Source organism: Schistocerca serialis, chromosome 4, assembly GCF_023864345.2.
Source record: "Schistocerca serialis cubense isolate TAMUIC-IGC-003099 chromosome 4, iqSchSeri2.2, whole genome shotgun sequence".
Classification (NCBI taxonomy): domain Eukaryota; kingdom Metazoa; phylum Arthropoda; class Insecta; order Orthoptera; family Acrididae; genus Schistocerca; species Schistocerca serialis.
In genome coordinates this window covers 449,922,296-449,948,373 of record NC_064641.1, presented here as the reverse complement: position 1 = coordinate 449,948,373, position 26,078 = coordinate 449,922,296, and the positions used below count along the sequence as shown (strand labels likewise).

The 26,078-nt window shown below is 40.1% G+C and overlaps 1 protein-coding gene across 2 annotated transcripts in view; it reads right to left on the bottom strand.

Moving 5' to 3' along the window:
* LOC126475087 (nucleoporin Nup188) overlaps nucleotides 1-26,078 on the bottom strand; it is a 273,311-nt gene that overhangs the window by 224,579 nt on the left and 22,654 nt on the right. For both annotated transcript variants that reach the window (XM_050102653.1, XM_050102655.1), the window contains exon 4: nucleotides 16,629-16,847. In XM_050102653.1, the coding sequence (XP_049958610.1) occupies nucleotides 16,629-16,847 (219 nt within the window). The remainder of the gene's footprint in view (nucleotides 1-16,628; nucleotides 16,848-26,078) is intronic.

The following is a 26,078-nucleotide window of genomic DNA, read 5'->3' as shown; positions in this document are numbered from 1 at the left end:
CATTTTTCAGGTGCGGCTTAGATTCGGGAATTTTTTTTTCCTTGATTTGAGTCTCATTTTTTAGGTACGGCTTAGATTCGAGTGCGGCTTAGTTTCGAGTAAATACGGTATACAAGGGCGATGTACTTGAGGAAAATATTACGGAAATGGAAGAGGATGTAGATGAAGATGAAATGGGAGATACGATACTGCGTGAAGAGTTTGACAGAGCACTGAAAGACCTGAGTCGAACCAAGGCCCCAGGAGTAGACAACTTTCCATTAGAACTACTGACGGCCTTGGGAGAGCCAGTCCTGACAAAACTCTACCATCTGGTGAGCAAGATGTATGAGACAGGTGAAGTACCCTCAGACTTCAAGAAGAATATAATAATTCCAATCCCAAAGAAAGCAGGTGTTGACAGATGTGAAAATTACCGAACTATCAGTTTAATAAGCCACAGCTGCAAAATACTAACGCAAATTCTTTACAGATGAATGGAAAAACTAGTAGAAGCCAACCTTGGGGAAGATCAGTTTGGATTCCATAGAAATATTGGAACACTTGAGGCAATACTGACCTTACGACTTATCTTAGAAGAAAGATTAAGGAAAGGCAAACCTATGTTTCTAGCATTTGTAGACTTAGAGAAAGCTTTTGACAATGTTGATTGGAATACTCTCTTTCAAATTCTGAAGGTGGCAGGGGTAAAATACAGGGAGTGAAAGGCTATTTACAATTTGTACAGAAAGCAGATGGCAGTTATAAGAGTCGAGGGGCATGAAAGGGAAGCAGCGGTTAGGAAGGGAGTGAGACAAGGTTGTAGCCTCTCCCCAATGTTATTCAATCTGTATATTGAGCAAGCAATAAAGGAAACAAAAGAAATGTTCGGAGTAGGTATTAAAATCCATGGAGAAGAAATAAAAACTTTGAGTTTCGCCGATGACATTGCAATTCTGTCAGAGACGGCAAAGGACTTGGAAGAGCAGTTGAATGGAATGGACAGTGTCTTGAAAGGAGGATATAAGATGAACATCAACAAAAGCAAAACAAGGATAATGGAATGTAGTCGAATTAAGTCCGGTGATGCTGAGGGAATTAGATTAGCAAATGAGACGCTTAAAGTAGTAAAGGTGTTTTGCTATTTGGGGAGCAAAATAACTGATGATGGCCGAAGTAGAGAGGATATAAAATGTAGACTGGCATGGCAAGAAAAGCGTTTCTCAAGAAGAGAAATTTGTTAACATCGAGTATAGATTTAAGTGTCAGGAAGTCGTTTCTGAAAGTATATGTATGGAGTGTAGCCATGTACGGAAGTGAAACATGGACGATAAATAGTTTGGACAAGAAGAGAATAGAAGCCTTTGAAATGTGGTGCTACAGAAGAATGCTGAAGATTAGATGGGTAGATCACATAACTAATGAGGAGGTATTGAACAGAATTGGGGAGAAGAGGAGTTTGTGGCACAACTTGACAAGAGGAAGGGACCGGTTGGTAGGACATGTTCTGAGGCATCAATGGATCACAAATTTAGCATTGGAGGGCAGTGTGGAGGGTAAAAATCATAGTGGGAGACCAAGAGATGAATACACTAAGCAGATTCAGAAGGACGTAGGTTGCAGTAAGTACTGGGAGATGAAGAAGCTTGCACAGGATAGAGTAGAATGGAGAGCTGCATCAAACCAGTCTCAGGACTGCAGACAACAACAACAACAACAACAACAACATGGTTCCCAAGGTTCCTGATTTTTATGGATAATTTGGGGTCACTTGACTGTAACTGTTTAGTTCTAAACTGTGTAATTTTTTATGTTTAGTTTTAATCCACGTACATCAAACAGATGTTCTGAAGTATTTAGGGTATAAGTGACTCTTTGGGGAACATGTTCTGTGGTCTCACTTCCAATGAGTAGAGATGTGTTATCTGCAAATTAAACTGAGTTGGATGTTATATTTAGAAATAAATCATTTACATGAAGTAAAAACAGGATTGGGCCTAAGATGAGTGCTGGTGGGACTCACTGTGAAATAATTTCCCATTCTGAAGATCCATTTCCTATAGCTGACATTGTAACCACCCTTTGCTCTCCACAGGTTAAATATGATTTGAACCATCTAAAGCACTACCATTTACTCCATATCTTTCTAAATTATGTGACAGTAGAGAGTGGTTTACACACTCAAAACCCTTCATAAGGTCACAGAAAATTCCAGTGACTCCTTGGGATTTGTCTAGTGATAAGCAAATTTTCTCAACAAATTTGTTGATGGCACATATTGGACTCTTCCCCTTCTGGGAGCTGAACTGACTTAATGTGAAGATATTAGATTTTGTCATTAAATTTTGGATCTGGATTGCAGAACTTTTCTGAATACTTTTGAAAATATTGGGAGAAAACTGACTGGTTGGTAGTTTTCTATATATTCCTTTGAGCCTTTCTTGAATAATGACTTTGCTACTTCATACTTATGAGCATCTGGGAAGAATCCTCCTTCAAATGACCGGTTTATTTTTTAGACACGATAATATACTAGAAATTGTTTTCATTACAACATCCAGTTGAGTTTTTATTTTTAAGGGAGATTACTACTTCTTTTAAATCTTTAACTATAATTAGTTCAAATTTTATTAGAGCTTGTCTGTTATCCTGATTGAAACTGAAGGGTTGGACATTATCTAGGTAGCCACTTATATCGACATCTGATTTTGATGCATTTACAAAAACCTCATTGAAACATTCTGATATATGTGAAGGCTTTACAATGGATTTGTCAGCTATCTTAGTTCTGGAAATTTGTGGACTGCTGGCTATGACATCAATTTCAGATTTTACGACTGACCAGACTACCTTTGATTTATTTATGGTTCAGAATGAACTTCTGAGTGCAATTTCTTTTGCTGTCTTTACCACCCTTCTAAATAGAGTTTTAGATCTTTTTACATAGTTTATAAAATCTTAAAGTGTCTTTCTTTTCAGTTCATTATGTAGCTGACTTTTCTGGCACTTGCACTTTTACATCAATAGTTACCCATTTCAGTTTGCTTGTCATTTTTTACAGCAAGCTTTTGGAGGAAATATTCCATTAAAACATGCAAAAAAACTCTCAAGGAAGCTGTCATAATTTTTAGAACTTCTACTACAATGACCACTGGCCAGTCTACTTCTTTAAGTCTACAATAAAACTTGTGTCTTCATTGTTTTCAGGTACACAGTTCATAGCAGAAGCATGAGATGCAATTGCTATCAGAGTGCCTTCTATGGTGTAATAACATTATTAATCACAAGCTTAACTTGTGCTAAGGTATGTGAATCATATTCTCTCATTTCATAGGTAATATGTTGACCATATGAAAAATAGGGGTCTGTTCGTGTCATTGCACTCAATTTCAATATCTCAAATATTTATACTGGCACTGTCTGATTTTGGTCTGTGGATGCAGCACTGGCTGCCTTGCGATCTCTGAGGTGCCTGTAGGATGGAGGTGTTTCTGCTAACCTAGGAGTGGTTACTCCTTCAGTAGCAGTATGCTCATTCTACTCCTCCAGCTTTAAACTTTGGACACAGTGTGATGTGTCACATTCCTGAAAAGAAAAATCTACATCTTAATTATGTTTCTTTTTTTTTTATAGATTCCAAGTTTGGAGGAATAACGGCTACCAACTGTACAACAGTTTCAGAAAAAGTACGATTTTCCACATGCTGTAGGTGCTATGTCCCAAAAACACATCGTCTTGTAAGCACCCATAAATACACAATACTAAAACTACAAGTATCTTTTCAGACTTAATCAATTTCATAAGTGAACTTTTATGCACCTAAAAAAATTGTACATCATCAGCAACTTGCACACCACTGTTGCTGTTTTAATAAAACAAAATGTTTATGGTAAAGAAAACCTGCTTTAAAAATTGCTCAGACAAGTAAAATAAAGTAATACATCACCAGTGATTATGTGTGTATTCTCACTACTACATAATTACAAATATGCAAGCTATACACACTCCATATATTTAGTAAATGTGTACATACCAAAACTTTTTGTGTGATGTTTCTTTGTTCAAGACTTCTCTCTTCTCTAGGAAGCCAGTAAAGAAGTTCATGAACTGGTATCTTCATTTTGCTGCTATGTCTTTCCATGGACCCTATGTGTAATGCTGCTGTTGTAGCTCTTTAGGTAGAGCTCTATCAGGGCAAGACATGTCTTGTTCATTTCTGACATGAACAAATTGCAGAACTACCATCTGACTGCACAGGCAGAGTGCTCCGAAATGTATTTGCCACAGAACAATAGACCACTGTGTTTCAGATAGCTCTGCAGCTTGTTCAACTTTAGCAGTCAAGGGCTGAACATTGTATTGACTGTGTGAGGCACAGCTGTGAATGCTGACCGTGCTCAGTGGATATGTGAATTAAGGTGTAAGTAATTTATCTTCAACAAAAACCTCACAGAGGACTACAATAAACAATTTATGGATAATGTGCTTCAGGTTGTTTCTGAGTACTGCCGTAAGTTTCCAGTGCATAAAATGATAGTTTATAAAAAAAAATAAGAAATGTGATTTTCTCAACATTATAACACTTTCACAAACATTGCAGATAATAGTTTATTCACTGCAATATTAAAATTAATATGGCAATATTAATAATTATACTGAAAGTAGTAACAACTGGCTGCTTCCAAACAACAGTTTCTGAGATAACAATAAATAAGTTTTTATACAATTTTCCATTTTCCCAACATTTTAAGAGCCAAGGAGCAGCCTATCCCCTTTTCCCATGGATGCCAGATTAGAAACAATTATTTTGGTGTAGTAGAACCAAATAAGTGCGTAGCACAAAGAATAATAATCTCTCTCTCTCTCTCTCTCTCTCTCTCTCTCTCTCTCTCTCTCTCTCTCACACACACACACACACACACACACACACACACACACACACACACACACACACACAAATGGGCGTGCGCGACCACAGTCTCTGGCAGCTTAGTCTCATTTCAGCTAGCAGATACTGTGGTCATTTTGTGTGTGTGTGTGTGTGTGTGTGTGTGTGTGTGTGTGTGTGTGTGTGTGTGTTTGTTGGGGGGGGGGGGGGGGTCTACTTTTGACGAAGGCCTTGTTGGTTGAAAGGTTATTCTGTGACGGTCTTCTTGCTGTGCCTACCTGCGACTCAGCATTTCCGTCATATGGTGAGTAGCAATTATCCTTTTCAAAATATTGTTACATTTTCCATCCTGGATTTTCCTGATACCAAGCTACCTTATTTACCTAATGGCTAGGAGTATCTTATGTGCAGGCAAATCTTATTTGAAAGCAAACTAATTATTCCTCTTTGTAACTCCTACCAGATAAAATAAGTTTTATTTAGAAACTTGTAGCTGATAGAATGCAAATGGATTACATATTTGGTTTTGTTATTCATCTAAATATTTTCTACTGCATGTCCTCTGCATGCAATCGCACCAAAACAGGGGTTACACAAAATTGTAAATTGGCTTGTGTTGGTTGGTTGATTGATTGGAGATGAAGAGACCAAACAGCAAGGTCATCAGTCCCTTGTTTCAAAGGTGGTCTATTCGGACAGATTTACATCTCAGAAGAGTCATAACGATAAAAGGTAAAAGGCTAAAAAATGTAAAAGTGCAGTTGTGTTGTCAATGGTGAAAACAAAAGGAGGGAAGTCAGCAAGTGGGCAACCCCAAGGCTATGCTACAGGCAGGAAATATCCCACCTCAGATGCAGTACAGGCAAAACCATCTGCTATTCGAAAGCATTGAACTGCTAGAATGTAGAAGTGTGTATTGTAAAAGGAGACTAACCAAATCTAAAAAGCGATAAAAACAGAGTAAAAGGGAAAGAAAAGAGAATCTTGGCCAGGGAGGGGAGTCAGGAATCTCCAAACACAGCTTACAGTGGGAGACACCCCAAACCTCATTGGCCTGCCACTACTGCAGAGGGAGATTAAAAACCTTAGAACTGAAAATAAAAACCACTTTCACGAAGGAAACTGAGAACCAGTTCAACCATCCAGGAATCGTCAGCCAACATTAAAGGTAAAATGTGGGGAAATCTGTACTTGTAGGCAGAGCCAAAAGAAGGGGGCATTCCACCAAAATGTGGGCTACTGACTGGAAGGCTCCACAACCACAAAGTGGGGATGGCTCATTACACAAAAGAAAACCACGGGTCAGCCTGGTACGGCCAATGCGGAGACGACACAGGGCGGTCGAGTCCTTTCGGGAGAGGCGGAAGGAAGAACACCGTGGGACTGATGTCACCTTAATTGCACGAAGTTTATTACACAGGGAGGTAGCCTCCCAAGAGTTGGCTCATGATTGTGTGAAGTGGGATTTGATATGAAGCTGTAAAGCCGCTGCAGGAGGGGTTACAGAGAAGGGGGGTAAGTGACTGCTCCCCCAGCCAAACAATCAGCAAGCTTATTACCTGGGATATCCACATGGCCAGGGACCCAAAGGAAATCAATGGAACAAGCAGCATGGTGAAGATCAGCGAGATGGTCATGGATGGGCAAGACCAAGGCATGGTAGGAAAAACACCAATCAACAACCTGAAGACCACTCATTGATTCTGTACATAACAAAACGCAGTCGAGTTGGGACTATTTAGTAAAGGTAAGAGCCATCAGTGTAAAAAAACAACAGCATCCTGAAACTTCCATAAAATTTGGCGAAAAAAACAATGGAACACCATCAGGGGAACAGAATCTTTCAGACCTCGGCGGAGATCTATCTGAGAAGAGTGGAACAATCCACACCCCAAGAGGTGTGGGCAAGGAAGCGAAGGACATTGAGTTTACGGATGCATACTACCTTCAGAAGTCTGGTATGAGGCAGCCAAGTGAGCTTGTTGTCGAAAAGAAGACCCAGGAAACGAAACTGTGGGACCACAGTTAATAGTTGTGCATTTAGGTAGAGTTCCGGTTCGGGGTGGACCATAATACGGCGACACACAGGTAATCGTTATGCATCGAGGTAGAGTTCTGGACCGGGGTGGACTGGAGTACGGCGACAGAAGTGGACCAGTGGACCACCCACAATTTTAAAGGAGAGAATTGAAACCCATATGAGACGGGGAGGAGGGGGGGGGGGGGGGGGAGAGTGAACCTGGGAGAGAGGACAAAGAAGGAAGCTGAAAATCACGGTAAAGGGATGCAACCGGTAAACCTGCCTGAGGGCAGGAATCAGGTGGGCGATGTCCTTGCCTGGGAACAGGATAGAACAGGAAGAATGACTGGGAGAAGAATGGAAACCAGAAGCTGGGACTGCTGAACAGAAAGGGGGGAGGTGAGTGGGGGGGGGGGGGGGGGGGAATCCCAGCTTAAACCAGGAGACTATCAACAGGGCTAGTAGGGAAGACACCAGTGGCCAAACAGATACCACGATGGTGGACCGGGTCCAGGAGGCGCAGTGTGGGAGGAGCAGTCGAACCATAAACTTGATAACCATAATCCAAGCAAGACAGCACTAAAGACCGATAAAGGCGGAGAAGAGTGGAACAATCCACACCCCAAGAGGTGTGGGCAAGGAAGCGAAGGACATTGAGTTTACGGATGCATACTACCTTCAGAAGTCTGGTATGAGGAAGCCAAGTGAGCTTGTTGTCGAAAAGAAGACCCAGGAAACGAAACTGTGGGACCACAGTTAATAGTTGTGCATTTAGGTAGAGTTCCGGTTCGGGGTGGACCATAATACGGCGACACACAGGTAATCGTTATGCATCGAGGTAGAGTTCTGGACCGGGGTGGACTGGAGTACGGCGACAGAAGTGGACCAGTGGACCACCCACAATTTTAAAGGAGAGAATTGAAACCCATATGAGACGGTCCATGCAGAGGCATGCACCCTGGAGCTGCCGCTCTGCAGAGGCCACTGAAGAGGAACTAACCCAAATGCAGAAATCATCCACATGCAGAGCAGGGGGTGACCAAAGGACGGACGGAGGCCACAAGTCCATCTATAGCAATGAGGAAAAGAAGTACACTCAGTACAGAACCCTGTGGGATGGCATTCTGTTGGGTCTGTGGAGAACTAAAAACAGTACCAACTTGAACCCTGAATGACCGATGGAACAGGAACTGGTGGATAAAAACTGGGAGTGGGCCCCCAAAGACCCCACTCATGAAGTGTAAGTAAGATATGACGGCACCAAGCCGTGTCACAGGCCGTGCGGAGGTCAAAAAATACTGCAACCAAATGGCGGCGCTGGGAAAAAGCCTGCCAAACTGCGGATTCCAAGCAAAGTAAATGATCGATTGGAGACCGTCCCTCTCGGAAGCCACCCTGGTAAGGGGACAATAGATCCTGAGATTTGAGAACCCAATTGAGCTGACGGGCTACAACATTTGTCAGACTAATTGGCCGATAGCTTTCGATAAACGGGGGTTCTCATCATGCTTAAGGATGGGAACCATGATGCTATCCCTCCACTGAGAAGGGAAGTCACTTGGAGTCAAATACGATTAATTACCCAGAGAAGATGTTGTCGTTGTGGAGCACTGATATGTTGAAGCAATTGGTTATGAATGGGGACATATCATGAGAAGAAGAAAGTGCTCTGTTTTAACAGGCTTTGACGCGAAGGCATTTAAAAGTAATAAGATTGACAGCGGATGGGCAGTTCTTAAGGTGTTGCAAAGCTCGCCGGCGATCACGGATGGCAATGGCAATGGCCATACTCCACCACAGATGGGACTTGCTGGCGGCGAAATGGTCCAGATGAGCAAGGAAAAGCAGGGTTAGCAGCACGAACAATCGCATCAGACACGTCATGTACGACATCATCAATACAACCTGACAAAGAGGGAGAAAAAATGACCTGTGCAGTATATAGAGGCCAATCGACGCATTGGAAAGACCAACGAGGTAACCTGTCCATCGGGGAGCGAGGAGGTAGCGAGAGAATCAGTGGGAAATGGTCACTATTGCGTGTGGTGACCAGTGTAATGAAGGGAGGAGGGAAGGAGAAGAAAGAGAAAGATAGCATGACCGGCAGTGAAATGGCTAGGAGGGCCATCATTAAGAAGGCACAAGTCGTGGTCTGCAAGAAACTGGTCTATGAGAAGACTCTGACTAGATGGAAATGTACTGCCCCACAATGGATGATGAGCATTAAAATCCCCGAGGAGGAGGAAGGGAGGAGGAAGCTGCTGAAGAAGGGCAGTTAAGGCTGCAGGTGTAAGAGTCCTGACAGGAGGGAGATAAAGATTGCAAAATTTGCCCCTAGAGTCCAGGTGGACGCTAACAGCAACTGCTTCAAATGTAGTTTGAAGAGGAATCCATGTGCTAGCAATGTCCGTACGGACCAACATACAAACATCACCAGAGGCCTGCAGGAGGCCGACCCGATTTCGGAGGAAAGCACAGAACCCAAGGAGGGTTGGTGAGTGATGATCAGTAAAATGACATTCCTGTAGGACCACACAAGCTACAGAGTAAAACGAAAAAGGGATTTCAACTCCAGAAGGTGACAGTAATATCCATTAAAATTCCGTTGGATAACCGCAGAACGATGATTCAAATGGGGGATGAACAGGCTAAAACCAGTCATGCCGCCATGTCATCATCCATCAGTGACAAGGAGGGGGCAACATCCATGAACAGTAGGTCAGAGTCAGATTGCGAAGGTGGGGAGGGGACCTCTGATGACCCCAGAGGCTCATTGTCCCGGGACTTATGTTTCTTCTTCTGTTTGAGATTGAGGAGGGCTGCACTACAAAGGCGAGCCAGCTGCAGCAAGATCTGGATCAGAAATAGAGTGGGCAAAGAAATAGAGTGGGCGACCTGGGGGCCCACAGACCGTGGTTCTCATGTGGCAGCAGACCTTTGGCCTGGAAAGGTCCGGGAAGGGGGGTCCCAGGAGGAGTGAACGTGACCGGCAGATGTCAAAGAAGTGGGACACTTCTCCGGCTGGGGAGGGGGAGCGGTGCCCGGAGGGGAGGATGTGGGAATCGCATTGGAGGGTGTGGAAACCGCAGGCAGGGGGGAAGGGAGGGGTAAGGAAGGGGGAGGAAGGGGTGAAGATGTAACTAAAGCATAGCTAGACATCACTGACACAGGATGAAGACATGCATATTTCTTACGAGCCTCAGTGTAGGTTAGACGATCAAGGGACTTATACTACTGTATCTTCTTTTCCTTCTTATAAGCCGAGCAATCTGGTGAATGTGGAGAATGATTGCCATGACAATTAACACACACAGGAGGGGGAACACAGGGACTCCCCTCAAGGAGTGGATGTCCACAGTCATCCTCAGAGAGGGGTCTGCAAACAGTGGGAAGACATGTGTCCGAAACAGAAACACTTAAAACATCTCATAGGTGGTGGGATGTACGGCCTCACGTCACATTGATAAACCATATCTTGACTTTCTCAGGGAGGGTATCCCCTTCAAAGGCCTGGATAAAGGCAACAGTATCAATGCGATTGAGTCATTCCATGTCAAATCAACACACCTAATTTACCTCACTCTCTTAGATTTTGCTGAAAGTTGGTATACTTATAGTGGGCACTGACACTAAGAAAAATACCAAATTTCAATTTTTTATCTCAAACCATTCCTGAAATATGGCTATGTAAACTTTTCAAAAACCAGCCAAAAATGTGTGAACGGACTTTTTTTAAAACGTCCTAGGAGCTGCCCTAATTGAGCTAGAGAACTGGTAAAGGTGTCATTTTGCAGCATTTGGCATGCTCTTTCCAGGGATATACAACAAAACATAGCTTCTAATTAATAACATTTTTCAATATACTAATTAATATTTTGATTTAATTTTTTTACAAAAAGTACATAATTGAAAATTTTCAAAATATTTCCATAACTACTTCATACTACTGTAAATCACAAGGCAAAATATAAATCTGGGATGATGGTGGGTTCATTGTTAAAAAAAAATTATTCCGGACTCTTGTTTTTCACTAACAGCCCTAGTTTGACCAAATTGATCTTTAACAGACAGGAATTTATTTAAAATATACTGAAAGGTAAGTAAAGAAAGTATTAGAAATATCAAAACATCACCTTATTAAACGAAAACTAATCAGCATATTTTATAATTAAGTTGATTGCTTAGTTTAATTTCATACAACTTCACTAACAGTATATTAACCGATATAACAAAAACAAGAAATTGAGCATTTAACTACAAACTGAAATAAAGTATGAATAAGTACAAGTATTTACATAATAGTTCTGGTCCATGATGTTTGAAATGGAACTATTGAACAAGTTAAATATGTAATGCTTGTTTTCTGAGTAACAGGTATCTGTACATAGCTAAATTTAACACAATAGGTACTAACAATAATTTTGAAACAACTTCTATAAAATATACATGAACACTAACCTGAGACAAAAATTAAGTTTTGAGTTGAAAGCAGTTTCCCAATAAATTGTCTTGGAACTTCACATATTACATTTTAATAAAGCCGACTAGGTTTGGTTTACATCGCTTTCATTAAGAATGTGTGTTCTCCCTGTCGGTAAATGGATTTACTTTTGTGAGAACATCCTCAACTGACACACATAGAACATCTGCATGTCCCGGATAGGAGAATGACTTAGTTGGTCCACATGGATGAAGAAAAGTTATTTTCACTTCATCAAGTTTCCCCCCCCCCCCCCCCCCCCTCTAAAATGTACCCAAGCCACCAGTTTCTGCCATATACAGTGGTGACAGCCTGATACATCTTATAACTTCAGTTTGTCTGGTGTTAGTTACTTCCCCCTTCCAGCTCTGCATATCACCTGAAAAGTATCTAACTATTAATATTGGTATAATGTTGGGAATGAAACTGTGAAATTGCTGTGTTCCTTTGATTGTCAATGTCTCTTCTAGCCAGCTTTTTAATAATATTTGTGAAGCAGCATAGTCTTCTTGAGTGGAACATGCAAAATCAACATTTGTGATATTACCTACTGCCCACTGAAATAGATCTTGTCGGGTTTGGATCTGATTTTAGTATGGCCTTTGCAAACTGGAATGAGCTGCCAGTCTCTTAACTGATCCCCCTATCCATCACAAGGCCCTTTCCCATGAGCTGTGGCTGAAAAGTGCCACTCAGCTTTTATGTTGAAGTCTTCCTTATTTTTGAACTGAGCAGCAGAACCATCAGAATAATAGTACATCTTTTTGGAAGCTTTTGAAATTTGTTAGATAAGAAATAAGCTTCTTCTGAAAGGTGTAAACCACAACTATAATGTGCTCCAGGCAATTTGAAACAGTGACAAAGTTCATATGCTCAGCTTTGTCTTCCTGTTTGTAATATATAACAAAAGGATCTGTTGTCTTGTCCAGTGGTAACTCTGAGCTTTATCCTGTAGAACTACACTATAATTTTACGAAAAATCACATATGACAAATTCAGATTCCATAAGGTTTTTTATTGAGGAGTTAAGGAATGTTCGTTGTTGCTTGGCAATGAAGTCATGCGGAATGAAAGTAGATCTTACTACAAAATAAATGTATGAATTCTTCAGAAGTTTTCTGAACAATTTCCAGATTACAGCGATCAACTGACATCCACTGTCGGAACTGAACTCGTTCAATTATGTTTTCATCAAGAGTTTTGTAAAATTTTACATATGACAGTTCCTCATAGGCAATATTCACAGTTTCCGATGTTGCAATCAACTGATGATGGGTTGCAAAGCATTTCTGCAATGCACTGCTTATCATTGTTTAAGCTGCTGTTTGTTACTGTATTTAGTTTGGCATTTTCTATCATTAATTTTATGTTTTGGTGAGTTGTGCACACAAATACAGTGTGTGTGCCACTCCAGCCAGCGAATACACAATGTTTAGGTCTCAACTCAGCAAATTTAGAGAAACCTATTTTTATGTAAGGAAACTTATCTTTAAAATGTCTGTAAGCTTCTTTAAGGTTACACAAAATAAGTCTTTTTGATATTTTTGTTTTACTTCCACTTGTTTTTGTACTTGTCACACAATCTTTAATACCTGATTAACTTCATCATTTTCATAAAATGAATGTACAGTTTTGACAGTTTCTGTTGGTAAACACTTCCCTGGTTTTGGTTTTGACCCTTCCATGAATCCTCTCTCTTTCAAAATTTTCTTGGACTGCCGAACAATGTAATTAGGAGCATTAAATTCCCTCATTATTTTCCTGACACTCCACTTTTCAGGTAAACTTGTAAGAATGATTACTTTTCTTGCTCTATTTACAGAATTATTAAAGTTTGTTTTGAGATTTTGAAGAACAGATTCATCAGTATCTGATGAAGTTGCAGCAGCAACAAAAAGTTTGTGTCACTGATGAGATTTTTTTCACTTTTGGTTTGATGTAATGCCTAGATGTTATTTTTTCCTTATCAATTGGGGACTCACCTAGTTCTTCAAGAGATGTGTTAAGTATTTGAACAACCACTGAAGTTGCAGCGAAGCCAGGGTCTTGGTCTGGGATGATTATTTCTGATCCAGAAGAATCTTCTTCAATATTTGTCACTGATGGGCTCTGGCGTATTTTTCAATGTGGTTACATCTTTCCTACATTTATCACAAATCCTGCCACCACTAGGTATTTGTGGAAATAATTTGGGCATCCATGCTGTGACATTTCTCAGTTTTTTTCTGTCTCTAATAAAATGATTTGACTTCTTCAATGGATTACAACACTGCACTCTTACAGCACTGCACTTTTTAATTGGTTCCATATTGATGCAAAAACCACTTATAAACTCTCCTTCAATTTCTAGATTTACTTGTAAATGAACTATTAAATATACTAGATACAAACTGGTCAACACAGGGGGTAACAATTGATTTGCACTAAAACCGCAGTGCACAATAATGCTGTAGGCACATTAAGCCTTAGAATGTAACAGTCTTATATCCTCTCAACAATGGCTCCTGTCTCTGGATGATTGTACGGACATCAAGCACTGTGCTTGTTTCAGCTTGTTCACAGCGTGCTGCATACATACACAGGAACACAAGCATGCTCAGCCTTCATACAGTGGCTAAAGTCTGTGCTAATGAAATGTGCATTTTTGGACCAGAAGTATTATATCAATAGTGTACTTACAAGTTTTTCACCCCTTACTTAAATCTTAGCTATAGGTCCCACACTCAACATTTTGTTTTGCCAGTTAATAGACTATTAGTTTAAACTGTAAAAAACTAAAAAAAAATAAGCAATCAATTATAGAAAATGTTGTTTAGTTTTGTTTCAAGAAAGTGATATTTTGATATTTCCAGTACTTTTTTACTTACCTTTCAGTATATTTTAATGAAATACCTGTTCGTTAACGGTCACTTTGGTCAAACTATGGCTGTTAGTGGAAAACAAGAGTCCAGAATAATTTTTTTTAACAATGAACCCACCATCATCCCACATTTATATTTTGCCATGTGATTTACAACAGTATAAAGTAGTTATGGAAATATTTTGAAAATTTTCAATTATGTACTTTTTGTAAAAAAAATAAATCAAAATATTAATTAGTTTTTTGAAAAATGCTATTAATTAGAAGCTATGTTTTGTGGCATATCCCTAGAAAGAGCATGCAAAATGCTGCACAATGACACCTTTCCCAGCTCTCTAGCTCAATTAGGGCAGCTCCTAGGGCAATTTAAAAAAAGTCCATTCACACATTTTTGGCTAGTTTTTGAAAAGTTTACATGACCATATTTCAGGAATGGTTTGAAGTAAAAAATTGAAATTTGGTACTTCAGCACCCACTATAAATATACCAACTTTCAGCAAAATCTACGAGGGTGAGGTCAAATTTTTATTTAAAATGTGTTGATTTGACATGGAATGACCCGATTGTCTTTCGGACCCTTCTGAACAAGCCGAACAAAGTGAACACCCCACCGTCCTAGATTGTCCCTAAGTTCCTCATCAGTTTGAATGATGAGGTCCCTGTGAAAAATTACACTTTGAACCATATTCAAAGAGTGGTGGGGGGTAATGGACACAGGAATTGTGCCAAGATGGTCGCATGCACAAAGGGCTGCAGACTGGGCAGCTGAAGCAGTTTTGATCAACAACGAACCTGACTGCGTGTTGCTCAGAGAGCCCACTTTGCCAAACTTGTCTTCAATGTGTTCCACAAAAAATAAAGGTTTGGTATTGGTCGAAGTAGCCCCATCAGTCCTGGTGCAAACCAGATAGCGGGGGAAAGGTTTCACCCCTAGCCGACGAGCCTGACCCTCTTCCCAGGGGGTAGCCATGGAAGGGAAGGCCGAAGGGTCAGGAGAAGCAGCACTAAAAGAATCAGTTCCATTCAAAGAGATGGCTGTAGAAGAACGGCTAGAGTTCTGGATCTGTATGCATTTCATTTGCATAGTGTCTGCCCTGATACCACCCACTCCGATCACAGGCTCTCCTCACGGGCGCCACCCAGCCACAGCAAGGGCCGTCTGGCATGGCGGCCATTGCCGGGAGTTCCGATGCTCCAGGATGACAAGCAACCACTCCTAGGCTTACACGAGGTGGTCACAGCTCAGGTATCAGAAGTGTGATCCTTGTGTTTTCAGGGTCAACCAAAAGGGTACACAGCAATCTCACCACACGGGCTGGCTACCATGCTGGCTATGTACCCTAGCATCAGACAACGACGTGAAGGAAAAGATGGAAGGAAGCAGGAGGGCACACGCCGGAGACACTAGGTAAGGTGCTCTTCCCCAAATGGCTCACACTATGGAATAGAAATTTAGTAATGGAGGTCAAACCCCAGAGAGGAACCAGAGGATGCCAGAAGGATGAGGTAACTACACAAAAAAAAAACCAAATCGCAAAGCCAACATAACCAGGAGGATAGTGGGGCCAACATAAACAAGGACGCCAAGAGAGGGAGAGGACAGGGTGGAGGGGAAGGAGCAAGGGCAGGAAAGGAGGGAAAGGGAAAGGAAATACAGCTTGGGAAAGAAGGAAGGCTGCAATAGTTCGGGGCCCCATGCTCGCCACGCACATGCTCACCAAAGGGCAGTGAACCCCCTGGGGGGGGGGGGGGGGGGGGGGTTGGCTTCTGTTATCCTACAATAACATACAACATGAAAACTCTGTATGCCCGGTTGCCTGCAGCTCTGCAAGTATTTGCTAAAAGGCATATTACTGTACACCTTGAGCTACATGTAAAAATAGTTAATTGCCAGAGCAATATTATGGCATATGGTCCTTTATTGTGGCATGTACTGTCTACATTTCCATAAAATGATGTGTGTGCCAAGTATGAATGAAGTATTTATGATGTTCAAATTGGTGTGGACATCTGATGATAGCAGAAGTAGAGAGGGTATAAAATGTACGACAGCAGTGTCCAACACTATCAAGAAATGTTATTGTTGAAAGTGTTTGACAGCTAGAATATGTACATATGACAATTTGTGTACTACAGAGATCCACATAACATCATCAACATTTCATATTTGACACACATCATTTGATATAGATGTACATAATATATGCCACGGATGATGGTCTTTGTACTCAAATTCTGGTCTGGCAATTAAATGGTTTTCCATGTAGCTCACGGTGTACAGTAAGATGGCTTTTAAGAAATATATAATACTTACGTAACAAAACACATTACGTACACTACAAACTTGTAAGAAACTATCTAACTGAAAGAAGTCTGCAAATTACTATGCTGTACCACTCACCTTAAATGGATGTTTATCATCATCGTGATGGATAAGAATATAGTTAATACATTTCAACAAAAATATTCTTTCACTTCTGTAAAATGTCCAAATATCATATATTAAGTTCTCAGTAAGATCATCATTTTCAACAAACTGTTGCAACCCAGTCACAGACCCATGGAACTCATGAAGTAAATAAATCGACAACAGATTCCATGCTTTCACAGCATCAAGATCCTATAATAAAGGTTTTACAGCATTACAAAATCATTGTACACAGAGGGTATCACACGTATAGTACACACCTGAACATTTAAGTTACAGACAAAAGGCACTTAGAGTGACATTTAGCAGCAAAGTATACTGAAACCAAAGTTAATTACAGCCAGCAGGAAATGGTCATAACAAATAGCTTCCTTCAACTACTGCACTACAGAAAATTTTGGTTGTAAACTGGAAACAAGTCACAATTAATCATACATATTTACAAATAACATACATGAATGTATTATTAATTGTTTTTAACTTTTATGTTCAAAGAAAGGTTTACTTAATTTACCTCTTCAATTTGTACTAAACACGTAAATGAATGAAGAAAACAAATATAACATAAAATACACTCTACCTTTACAATAACAACGCGCACGCGCGCCAACACACACACACACACACACACACACACACACACACACACACACACACACACACCTATATGATGCCAGATGGACTTTTGTAAGCATGCAGGTGTGGTGTGGTGTGTGTGTGTGTGTGTGTGTGTGTGTGTGTTCCTCTAGCTCATAAAAAGATAACTCCAAAATGTAGCAAGTTTCTTTTTCTGTGTTCCTATTGACAATTCAACAGTTCTGCTCTTCGGTGAGTGAAATCCTTTAATTCAAAATTATTTATATTTCACAAGAACATTCACACAACATTGTCAGGTAACTTGACGTTCTTAAAACATCCTTGAAAAAATGACAATGTCCTTCAGTTAGCAAAAGCATGTTGTCCAGTTAAAGCATCAAAGCATGTTGTCCAACAGATGCTCACAGGTGAGAGCATTACATAGCCCAAAGTAGATAACTTCGAGGCCATCAGGAGTTATGAAGGCAACCTTTCTCCTAATCAGCTTCATCTACCTCAATTTGCCAGTAGCGTATCTGTATTTCTGTGGTTGAGAAACAGTTTGCCCCTTTCAAACAGTCAAGGATGTCCTCAATGAGCAACGATGGGTAGACATCTATCTTTGTGATTTTGTTCAGTCATCAGTGCATGATGCAGAAATGCCATATGGCATCCTTCTTCATAAGGACAAGAGAGGACCAAGGAAACTCTGAATGTTTAGTGATGTCATCTTGCAGTATCCTCTCTACATCCTTCTGAATTAACCATTGTTCAGCCTGTGGCATGCTATATGAGTTCTGGCTGATCCCCAGTGTTGATACAGTGTTTTACCATGGCCCACTTGTCCTGTCATTTCTCATTCCAGATCTACAGGTGTCCAAGAATCAGCACAGAATGACTAACACTTGCAGTTCTTGTTCTTCTCCAGATTCTATTGGCAGTTCAATAGTAACTTCTCCCACTGCACTGTTTTTAGTGCTAGCGGGGGATGATTCTTCAGAGCTGCCAATCCTGGACTTTTTCAACTGTTCTTATGCACATACCCTCAGGGATTGGTTGTGGCTCCTCCTGACAATTAGTGATTCAAAGTTCTCCTTGACCACCTGCAATGCATATGATCAACAATGATATTGTTTTGTGAGCCTGAGTAGCTTTTCTCAAATGACAAAAGCTTCACAGTTTACCTGAGAATCTAGAACGGAACTCATCTGGTTGTTGATGATGGGATAACAATGTCTTCTTCCATGGCAAACAACCACCCAGAGCAATCCTTGTTATGGGTGCTTGTTGGAATAGCTTTGTCAATCTGCAGCTCTGATCTTCAACAACCTATGGCTGCTTGTGATGCCTACATAAAGTCTCATCCCAGAATAACACCATGACTACATTCTGTTAAAATGACAAATTCAAAGGGCTGTGTTCTGTCATTTATAGTTATTCTAGCAAAACATGTTCCTGTACCCTGGCTACATTTTCCCTTTAGCAACCTTCATCACAATCGCTTCTGCATCACGAAAAATAATTCTCTTTAGCTATCGATGACAAGCATTCGACACTACATAAAATGAAGCCAGATTCAACTAGCACCATGACAGGTTGGCTGTCAATAATGGCATCAATGAGACTTACTGACATCTTGATAATTGTTGTCCACTAAGGATTTTCATCTGTGGTGGTCTCATCTCCATAGACAAGAGCCTCACTTTTTTTCCACAATCTGGCAGCTAGATGACTGGTTGGTACCTCTTTATGGCAACGAAAAGCAGCTACGGTGTGTTGGGAAGCACACTTGTCCATGGTATGGCAATGGGCTTCATCCCACTGGTTGATTATAATCGTCCCACTCGTTGCCCATAATCATCTGCAATTGACTGGTACAAATGGGACTGTTGTGATGGTTGACATCTTGAGGCATAATATTTGTAGAACACTTATCTTCTTTCTTTGCAGTAGTGCACAATGTCTCTCATCTACAAAGAAAACATGCCAGCTTGTTGTCCTCCATCCTCATGCTGGATTGTCCTTTGATGGCTGCAGCTTAAGTTCAAGATGCCCGAGTCCACTCTTCATGGGGCATTCAGCTGGTGGCAGAGATTGGTGCTAATGATCAATAAACCTCTTCTTCAACATTCTCCATTATCTCTTGATGTATGGGATCTATATTCATAGCTGCTATCTCTTATGTGCTCATTCTGACAACTCTGGCTGCGATAAAATGCTATAGCTCTTCTCTTACTATCAGGGTAGTCTTCCACAATTGACATAGTACCCACATTTGGGAACTGAAATCTCTTTCATTGGATTATTTTCTTTGGATTCTGTGACATTTAGATTCATAATGTTGCACTGAGCCAAAATATTCTGTATGTAAAATGGTGTCATTTCACCATGACAGTGGGCTCTCTTCTTCAACTGTTGTTCTGCTAAGTAGATTTACTGTTGATTGTCACTAAATGTTTTCTTCACTTCGGCTTGGGATTTGTCTCTCAAACCACTGCTGGGCTGTGCTTTCCAAGTAATAATATACATTTGCTAAACGTATCATGTCTTCCAAATTTTGTATTTGATGACTAAGTCAAATCCTTTCAGCGATTTCATCAGGTCACGAGCAGTGACTCTGAAAATCACTGAAAAAACACTGAATCACGTGCAGTTGACTTACTGTTGTCTTGAAATCCACAAGTCTCCTGAATATACAGACCTTTGGAATGATGTACTGCTTGTATTCCGGTTCCTGTCTGTAGAGGTGACAGCTTTTACATTGCCTTATTGAAGCCATGCTGATGCAGATGTTTTAAAATACCCTATGTCTCCATCAAACAACATAATCAAACTCAAGTCTAAATCAGAAAGCAAGGTTGTCAATAGAGTATAACACTTAGGACTGAAAGCACGTTTATTACTGACACCAACAGCACAGAACTAAACTCCTGGATGAAAAGTGCTGCTGTTTATACAAAAATGATCATGAGAAATTTCAAGAATCTTCCAGAAATGACAATTACTACACAACAAATATTCGTTGGTGATACTAACCACTGTGTGCAGTACATAAAGTGATAACACTCACACCAATCACACCTGCCTTCTTTGGGATTCGTATTACAACATTCTTCTTTAAATCTGGATGTATTTCACCTGTCTGATGTACCTTGTATATCAAATGGAATAATTTTGTCATCATGGGTTGACCTGTCCCCCACCCCACAGGAATTTAATAACCTTGAGGGAATGTCATCTACTCTAGGAGTCTTATTTTGCTTTAGGTCTTACAGTGTTTTGTTACATTCCTCTCACATTATTATATTTCCCATCTCACCTCCACCTAACTCCTCTTCCCTTTCCACCATATTCTCTTGCATATCTTCCTTGTGTACAGTCCTTCTATTGATCCCTCCCATCTTTTGGCTTTTGCTTCTGTGCTTAATACCAGTTTGCCATCTGAGCTCTCGATATTCACAGTCCTGTTTTTCTTTTCTTTTTTTCTCTCCAGAGGTTTCTTTATTTTCTTATAGATGACATCTCTCTTTTCTACCGTGCTAGATGCACTTCTAGAGCCTTGCATTTTGCCTCTAACCATTCCTGTTCTGCCCTTCTTGTCAATCTCAACGTTTTAGACCGGTGTTTTTTACCCAACTCATTTGTAGCATTTTTAAGTTTTCTCCTTTCATCAAGCAAACTAAATATCTTGGGAGTTACACATGGAGTCATACTGGGCTTTGATTTTTTAGTCAATACGATTCTCTGCTATTTCACTATTTCCACTCTTAAAGCTACCCATTCATCCTCTATTGTATTCCTATCCCCAGTTTCACTGAATCATTGTTTAAGGCTTGCATTGAAAGTCTCAAAAACCAGTGATTCGTTCAGTTTATCCATCTGATTTATTTCATATGTTTCTCCAATTTTTTTTCTTTCTTTTTTTTCAGTTTTAATCTGCAATTCTTAAGCAATAAATTATGGTCTAGCTCTAAAATGTTTTAGAGTTTAAAATGTTGTTTCTAAACTCTTGTGCAGAAAGGTGTGCGGTATACTGCTGCTTCCATTTTCCATAAACTGCCACTTGAATTCAAAAATCTTAGCAGTAATCCACGTGCTTTCAAATCAAAACTGAAGAGTTTCCTCATTGGTCACTCCTTCTATTCTGTTGAGGAGTTCCTTGAAATATTAAGCTGATTCCTGTTATATTGATGATTGTGCTTATTTAAACTTATGGATTGACTTTTTTTGGGTTCACAAACATTTTATTTTTATCTGTCATTACATTTATGTTGTAATTTCATGTACTGACATATTCCATGACCGAGATTTGCTCCTCAATTTGTCCTACGGAATTTGATGTATAAATGAAATAAATAAGCCTCTGCCTTATTATTACATGATCTATTCGAAACCTTTAATTGTCTCTAGGTCTCTTTTGTGTTCATAACTTTCTTTCATGATGCTTAAACTGAGTGCTTCAAATGATTTACATTCATAAGCACCAGGTAGTTTACCCTTTCATTCCTTTCACCAAGCCCATGCTCTCCAACTACTTTCCAAGTCTTCAATCATAAAACTGTCCCCGAAACTACTGAAAAGGTTGTTGCCCCTCTTCAGAAGCTATAAGTTACTCTGGCTTCACAACAGATACCCTTCTGATGTGGTTGCACCTATGATATATAGCTATCTGTGTAGTTGAAGCTCACAGGCCATCTCAGAATGACATGGCCATGATGCAATAGGGAATACCATTTTTGTAGTTGCATTACAATATTAATGGGACACACAGCATGGACACATCTACATCTACATGAACACTCTGCAACTCACACTTAAGTGCCTGAACCACTTTCACACATTCTCTCTGCCATTACATGCCTGAAGAGCATGCAGGAAAAACGAACTCGAAAATCTTTCTGTGCGAGTTCTTCCAATTTTTTTAAAATTTTATGATGATGATCTATTCTCCCTGTGCACATAGGCATCAGCAAAGTATTGTTAAATTGAAACTTCATGAAAATATCTTTCCATAATGAGAAACACCTTTGTTTTAATTATTGCCACCCAAACTAACGTACCAGATCTGTGGTAATCTCTCCTCTATTTATCTGCCCTTCTTTGAACTTTCTGGGTGCCCTCTGTCACTCCTACCTGTTAAGGACCCCATATTGCACAGCAAAACTCTAGAAAAGGATGGATAATTATAGCACAGGAAGTCTCTTTAGGGGATTTGTTGCACCTTCAAAGTGTTCTGCCAATAAAACAAAGTCTTCCATTTGTCTTCCCCACAACATTATCTACGTGATCATCCTAATTTATGTTGTTATGTTTGCGTTATTTTGTTCATAATTTTTCATTATTTAGGGACAACTCCCATTTTTCGCACCATACAGATATCTTGTCTAAATTATTGCAATTGGTTTTTATCTTATGATACCATTGCTAGACTGTGAATAACAGCATCATCAGTAAGATGTCTGCTCAGATATTCTCCTAAATCATTTATACAGACTACAAACAGTAGAGGGATTATATCACTTCCTTGGGGAATGTCCGATATCACTTCTGTTTAACTCTATGACTTTCCACCAATTACTACAAACTGGGACTTTTCTGACAGGAGATCATGAATCCAGTCACACAAGTGAGACAATAACCCATAGGCATGCATTTACATTAGAAGCCACTTGTGAGTAACACTATCAGAATCCTTGTGGAAATGTAGAAATATGGAATGAATCTGAGATTCCCTTTTGATGGCACTCATTACTGCATGAGAATAAAAAGAGCCAGTTGTGCTGTATATGAATGTTATTTTCTGAATCCATGCTAAGTGTGTGTCAACAGATTATTTTCTTCAAATATTTCTTTACTTTTGAACACCGTACAGGTTCCAAAATCCTACTGCAGATGGACAACAGAGTTACGAGTTAGTAATTCAATGGATTACGCCTATTCCCTTTCTCGAGTTTGGTGTGGCCTGTGCAACTTTCCAGTCTTCACATATGGATCTTCCATTGAGTGAGTGGTTGTATATGATGGCTAAATATGGAGCTCAGCATACTCTGAAAGGAATCTGATTGGCATACAATCTGAACCAGAAGACTTGCTTTTAGTAAGTAATTTACACTGCTTCGCTACACCTAAGATACCTATTTTTATGTTACTTGTGTTGGCAGCAGTTTTTAATTCAAATTCTGGAACATTCACATCACCTTCTTTGATGAAGGAATTTCAGAAAAATGTATTTGGTAACCCTGCTTTAACAGCACTGCCATCAGTAACGTTACCATCACTATTGCACTGTGGAGGTATCTTGCCACTGGTGTACTTTACCTACAACTAGAATCTTTTTGGATTCCCTGCCACATTTTGAGAGTGAGTTCCATTGTGGAAACCATTAAAAGTAGCTTGCATTGAAGTCTAAGCTAAATTCTGACCTTCCATAAAACTCCACTAATTAGGGAATTTTGCCTTCTTTTAAATTTGGCATGTGTTTTTCATTGCTTCTGCAAAAGCGTTATGACCTTTCTTGTGTACCATGGTGAGTCAGTTCTTGTTAATTTTTTGGTACAAATTCTAACTATTTCTTTGAATTTAAGCCACATCTAGTCTACACTTACATAGATGGTCTGGAAGGAATGGAGACTGTCCCTCATGAAGGTCATGTGAATTTGTATCTGCTTTTTTTTTATGGAAATATTTAGTGTTTATTTTTGGTGGTTTGAGTGTTATGGTATCCACCCTGGCCACAATGACCTTGAGGTCATGGTCGCTGTATCCACCCTAATATTCCCTGCAGGTTGAGTCAGGAGGAAGGGTATATCTTTTGAGGGGTGATAGAATTAGTGATCCTGAACAAAAAACTTCATACAGACATGTGCCCCATTCTAAATGGTTCCCACGATAGAACACATTTAACATCACTTTTGCACATTTTTCTCAAATAACTCAAAACCATGCCCTCCAGACAAAACTTGTCACAGTACAAATTTAAGCTACAGTGTAAATATCCTACAAAACAGACCTTATTACTTTTTTCTCTAGGACTAATTGTGTGTGTGTGTGTGTGTGTGTGTGTGTGTGTGTGTGTGTGTGTGTGTGTGTGAAAAAATCTCACACGATGTATATGCACTGTAGCTTAGGTACTTTTTGCAAGCCAATTTGAGGCAGTTTTCCAACTTGACAGACCACAGATGCCCTATAGCAAATTGTTGGCCTCAACTTCACCTAGACTACTGTGGTATGTTGTAAGGAACGATAACATTTGAATAATATAGAAAATAAATAACAATGTACATTAAATGTGTTCTATCTCAGAAACCATTTGTAATAGGGCATATGTCCATATGAAGTTTTTTGTTCAGAATCACTAACACAATCACCGCTCAAAGTATGTCCCTGTTCTCCTAATTCACCCTGTATTTGCTCAGGATTGTTTCTGCTATAAGGCCAAAGAGGTTTTTGCAGTCATTTAAACTGTGAGTGGGCTCATGAACTAATCGTTCAAAATTATTTTCAGAGAAAGCATTTAGCACAATCTTTAACAATGTTTTACGCCTGGTTCCCAACACGTATTTTCGTCAACATATCAAATGTAGATTGAAATCACCACCAACTATAATTGTATGAGATCATACTCAAATTTTCTTCAAATCTTTCAGCAACTGTGTAATCTGAGTCAGGGGATCAGTGTAAGGAATCAATTATCAATTTATTCCAGTTCTCAAGAATTACCTCTACCCATACTAACTAAATGTAACTGGATTGATAAAAAAAAATCTACTCACCAAGTGGTGTCTGGAAAACACGCGTGAAGTTTACAAGCTTTAAGAGCCAGCGTCTCCTCCTCCTGGCAGAAGGGTTGAAGGGGAAGGAAGAGGAGTGACAGGAAATGACTGGTGAATTTTAGGAAAAGGGGTAGAGTTAGCAAAAGTCATCCAGAACATCAGGTCAGGGAAGACTTACCGGATGTGAACTGGGATTCTGGGGAACTTTTCTGAATCTACCCCTTGTCCCGAATCTAACCAATCCTTTTCCTTCACCCCTCTTCTTTCCCCTTCAACCCTTCTGCCATAAGGAGGACACTGGCTCTGAAAGCTTGCGAACTTTAATATCTTTTTTATGTGTGTTCTCCTGCTGCCACTTGGTGAGCAGATTTTTTTACCTATCCAATTACATCATATTTTCACTACAAGATGAACTACTTCTACAAGGATAGGCTGAAACGTAGTGCACAGGTTTGTACAATATGACTTAATGACCTTGAGAAATGCTTCCCCCTCTATACGCATGTACAGTTTGAATGTCTTGCATTCATCCACAGTATATTGAGTAGTGGAAGTACGGAGATGGATTCTAGTGCTATGTTATCATGACTTAAACGGCATGCTGTTATTGAACTTTTAACTGTTGAAAAAGTGACTGCTAGTGATGAAGACGATGTTTGGTTTGTCGGGCGCTCAACTGCACGGTCATCAGTGCCCGTATCAAGTCCCAATTTTTACACAGTTCAATTATTTACACAGTCCAATGGATCCATTGTCATGAATGACGATGATGATGGTGATGGTGATGATGATGATGATGATGATGATGATAATACAAACACCCAGTCCCCGGGCAAAGAAAATCCACAACCCGGCCGGGAATCGAACCCGGGACCCTGTGATCCACTGGCAGCAACACTAGCCACTAGACCACGAGCTGCAGACGACTGCTAGTGAGATTCGTCATCGTTTAAGGGCTGTTTTTTGTGATGATGCTCTTGATAGGTCTACAGTAAATTGATGGATAATAACAATTCATGGTTGTGAGCCCAGAAAAGCCATAATTGTTGATGAAACATGTAGCAGACATCCAATC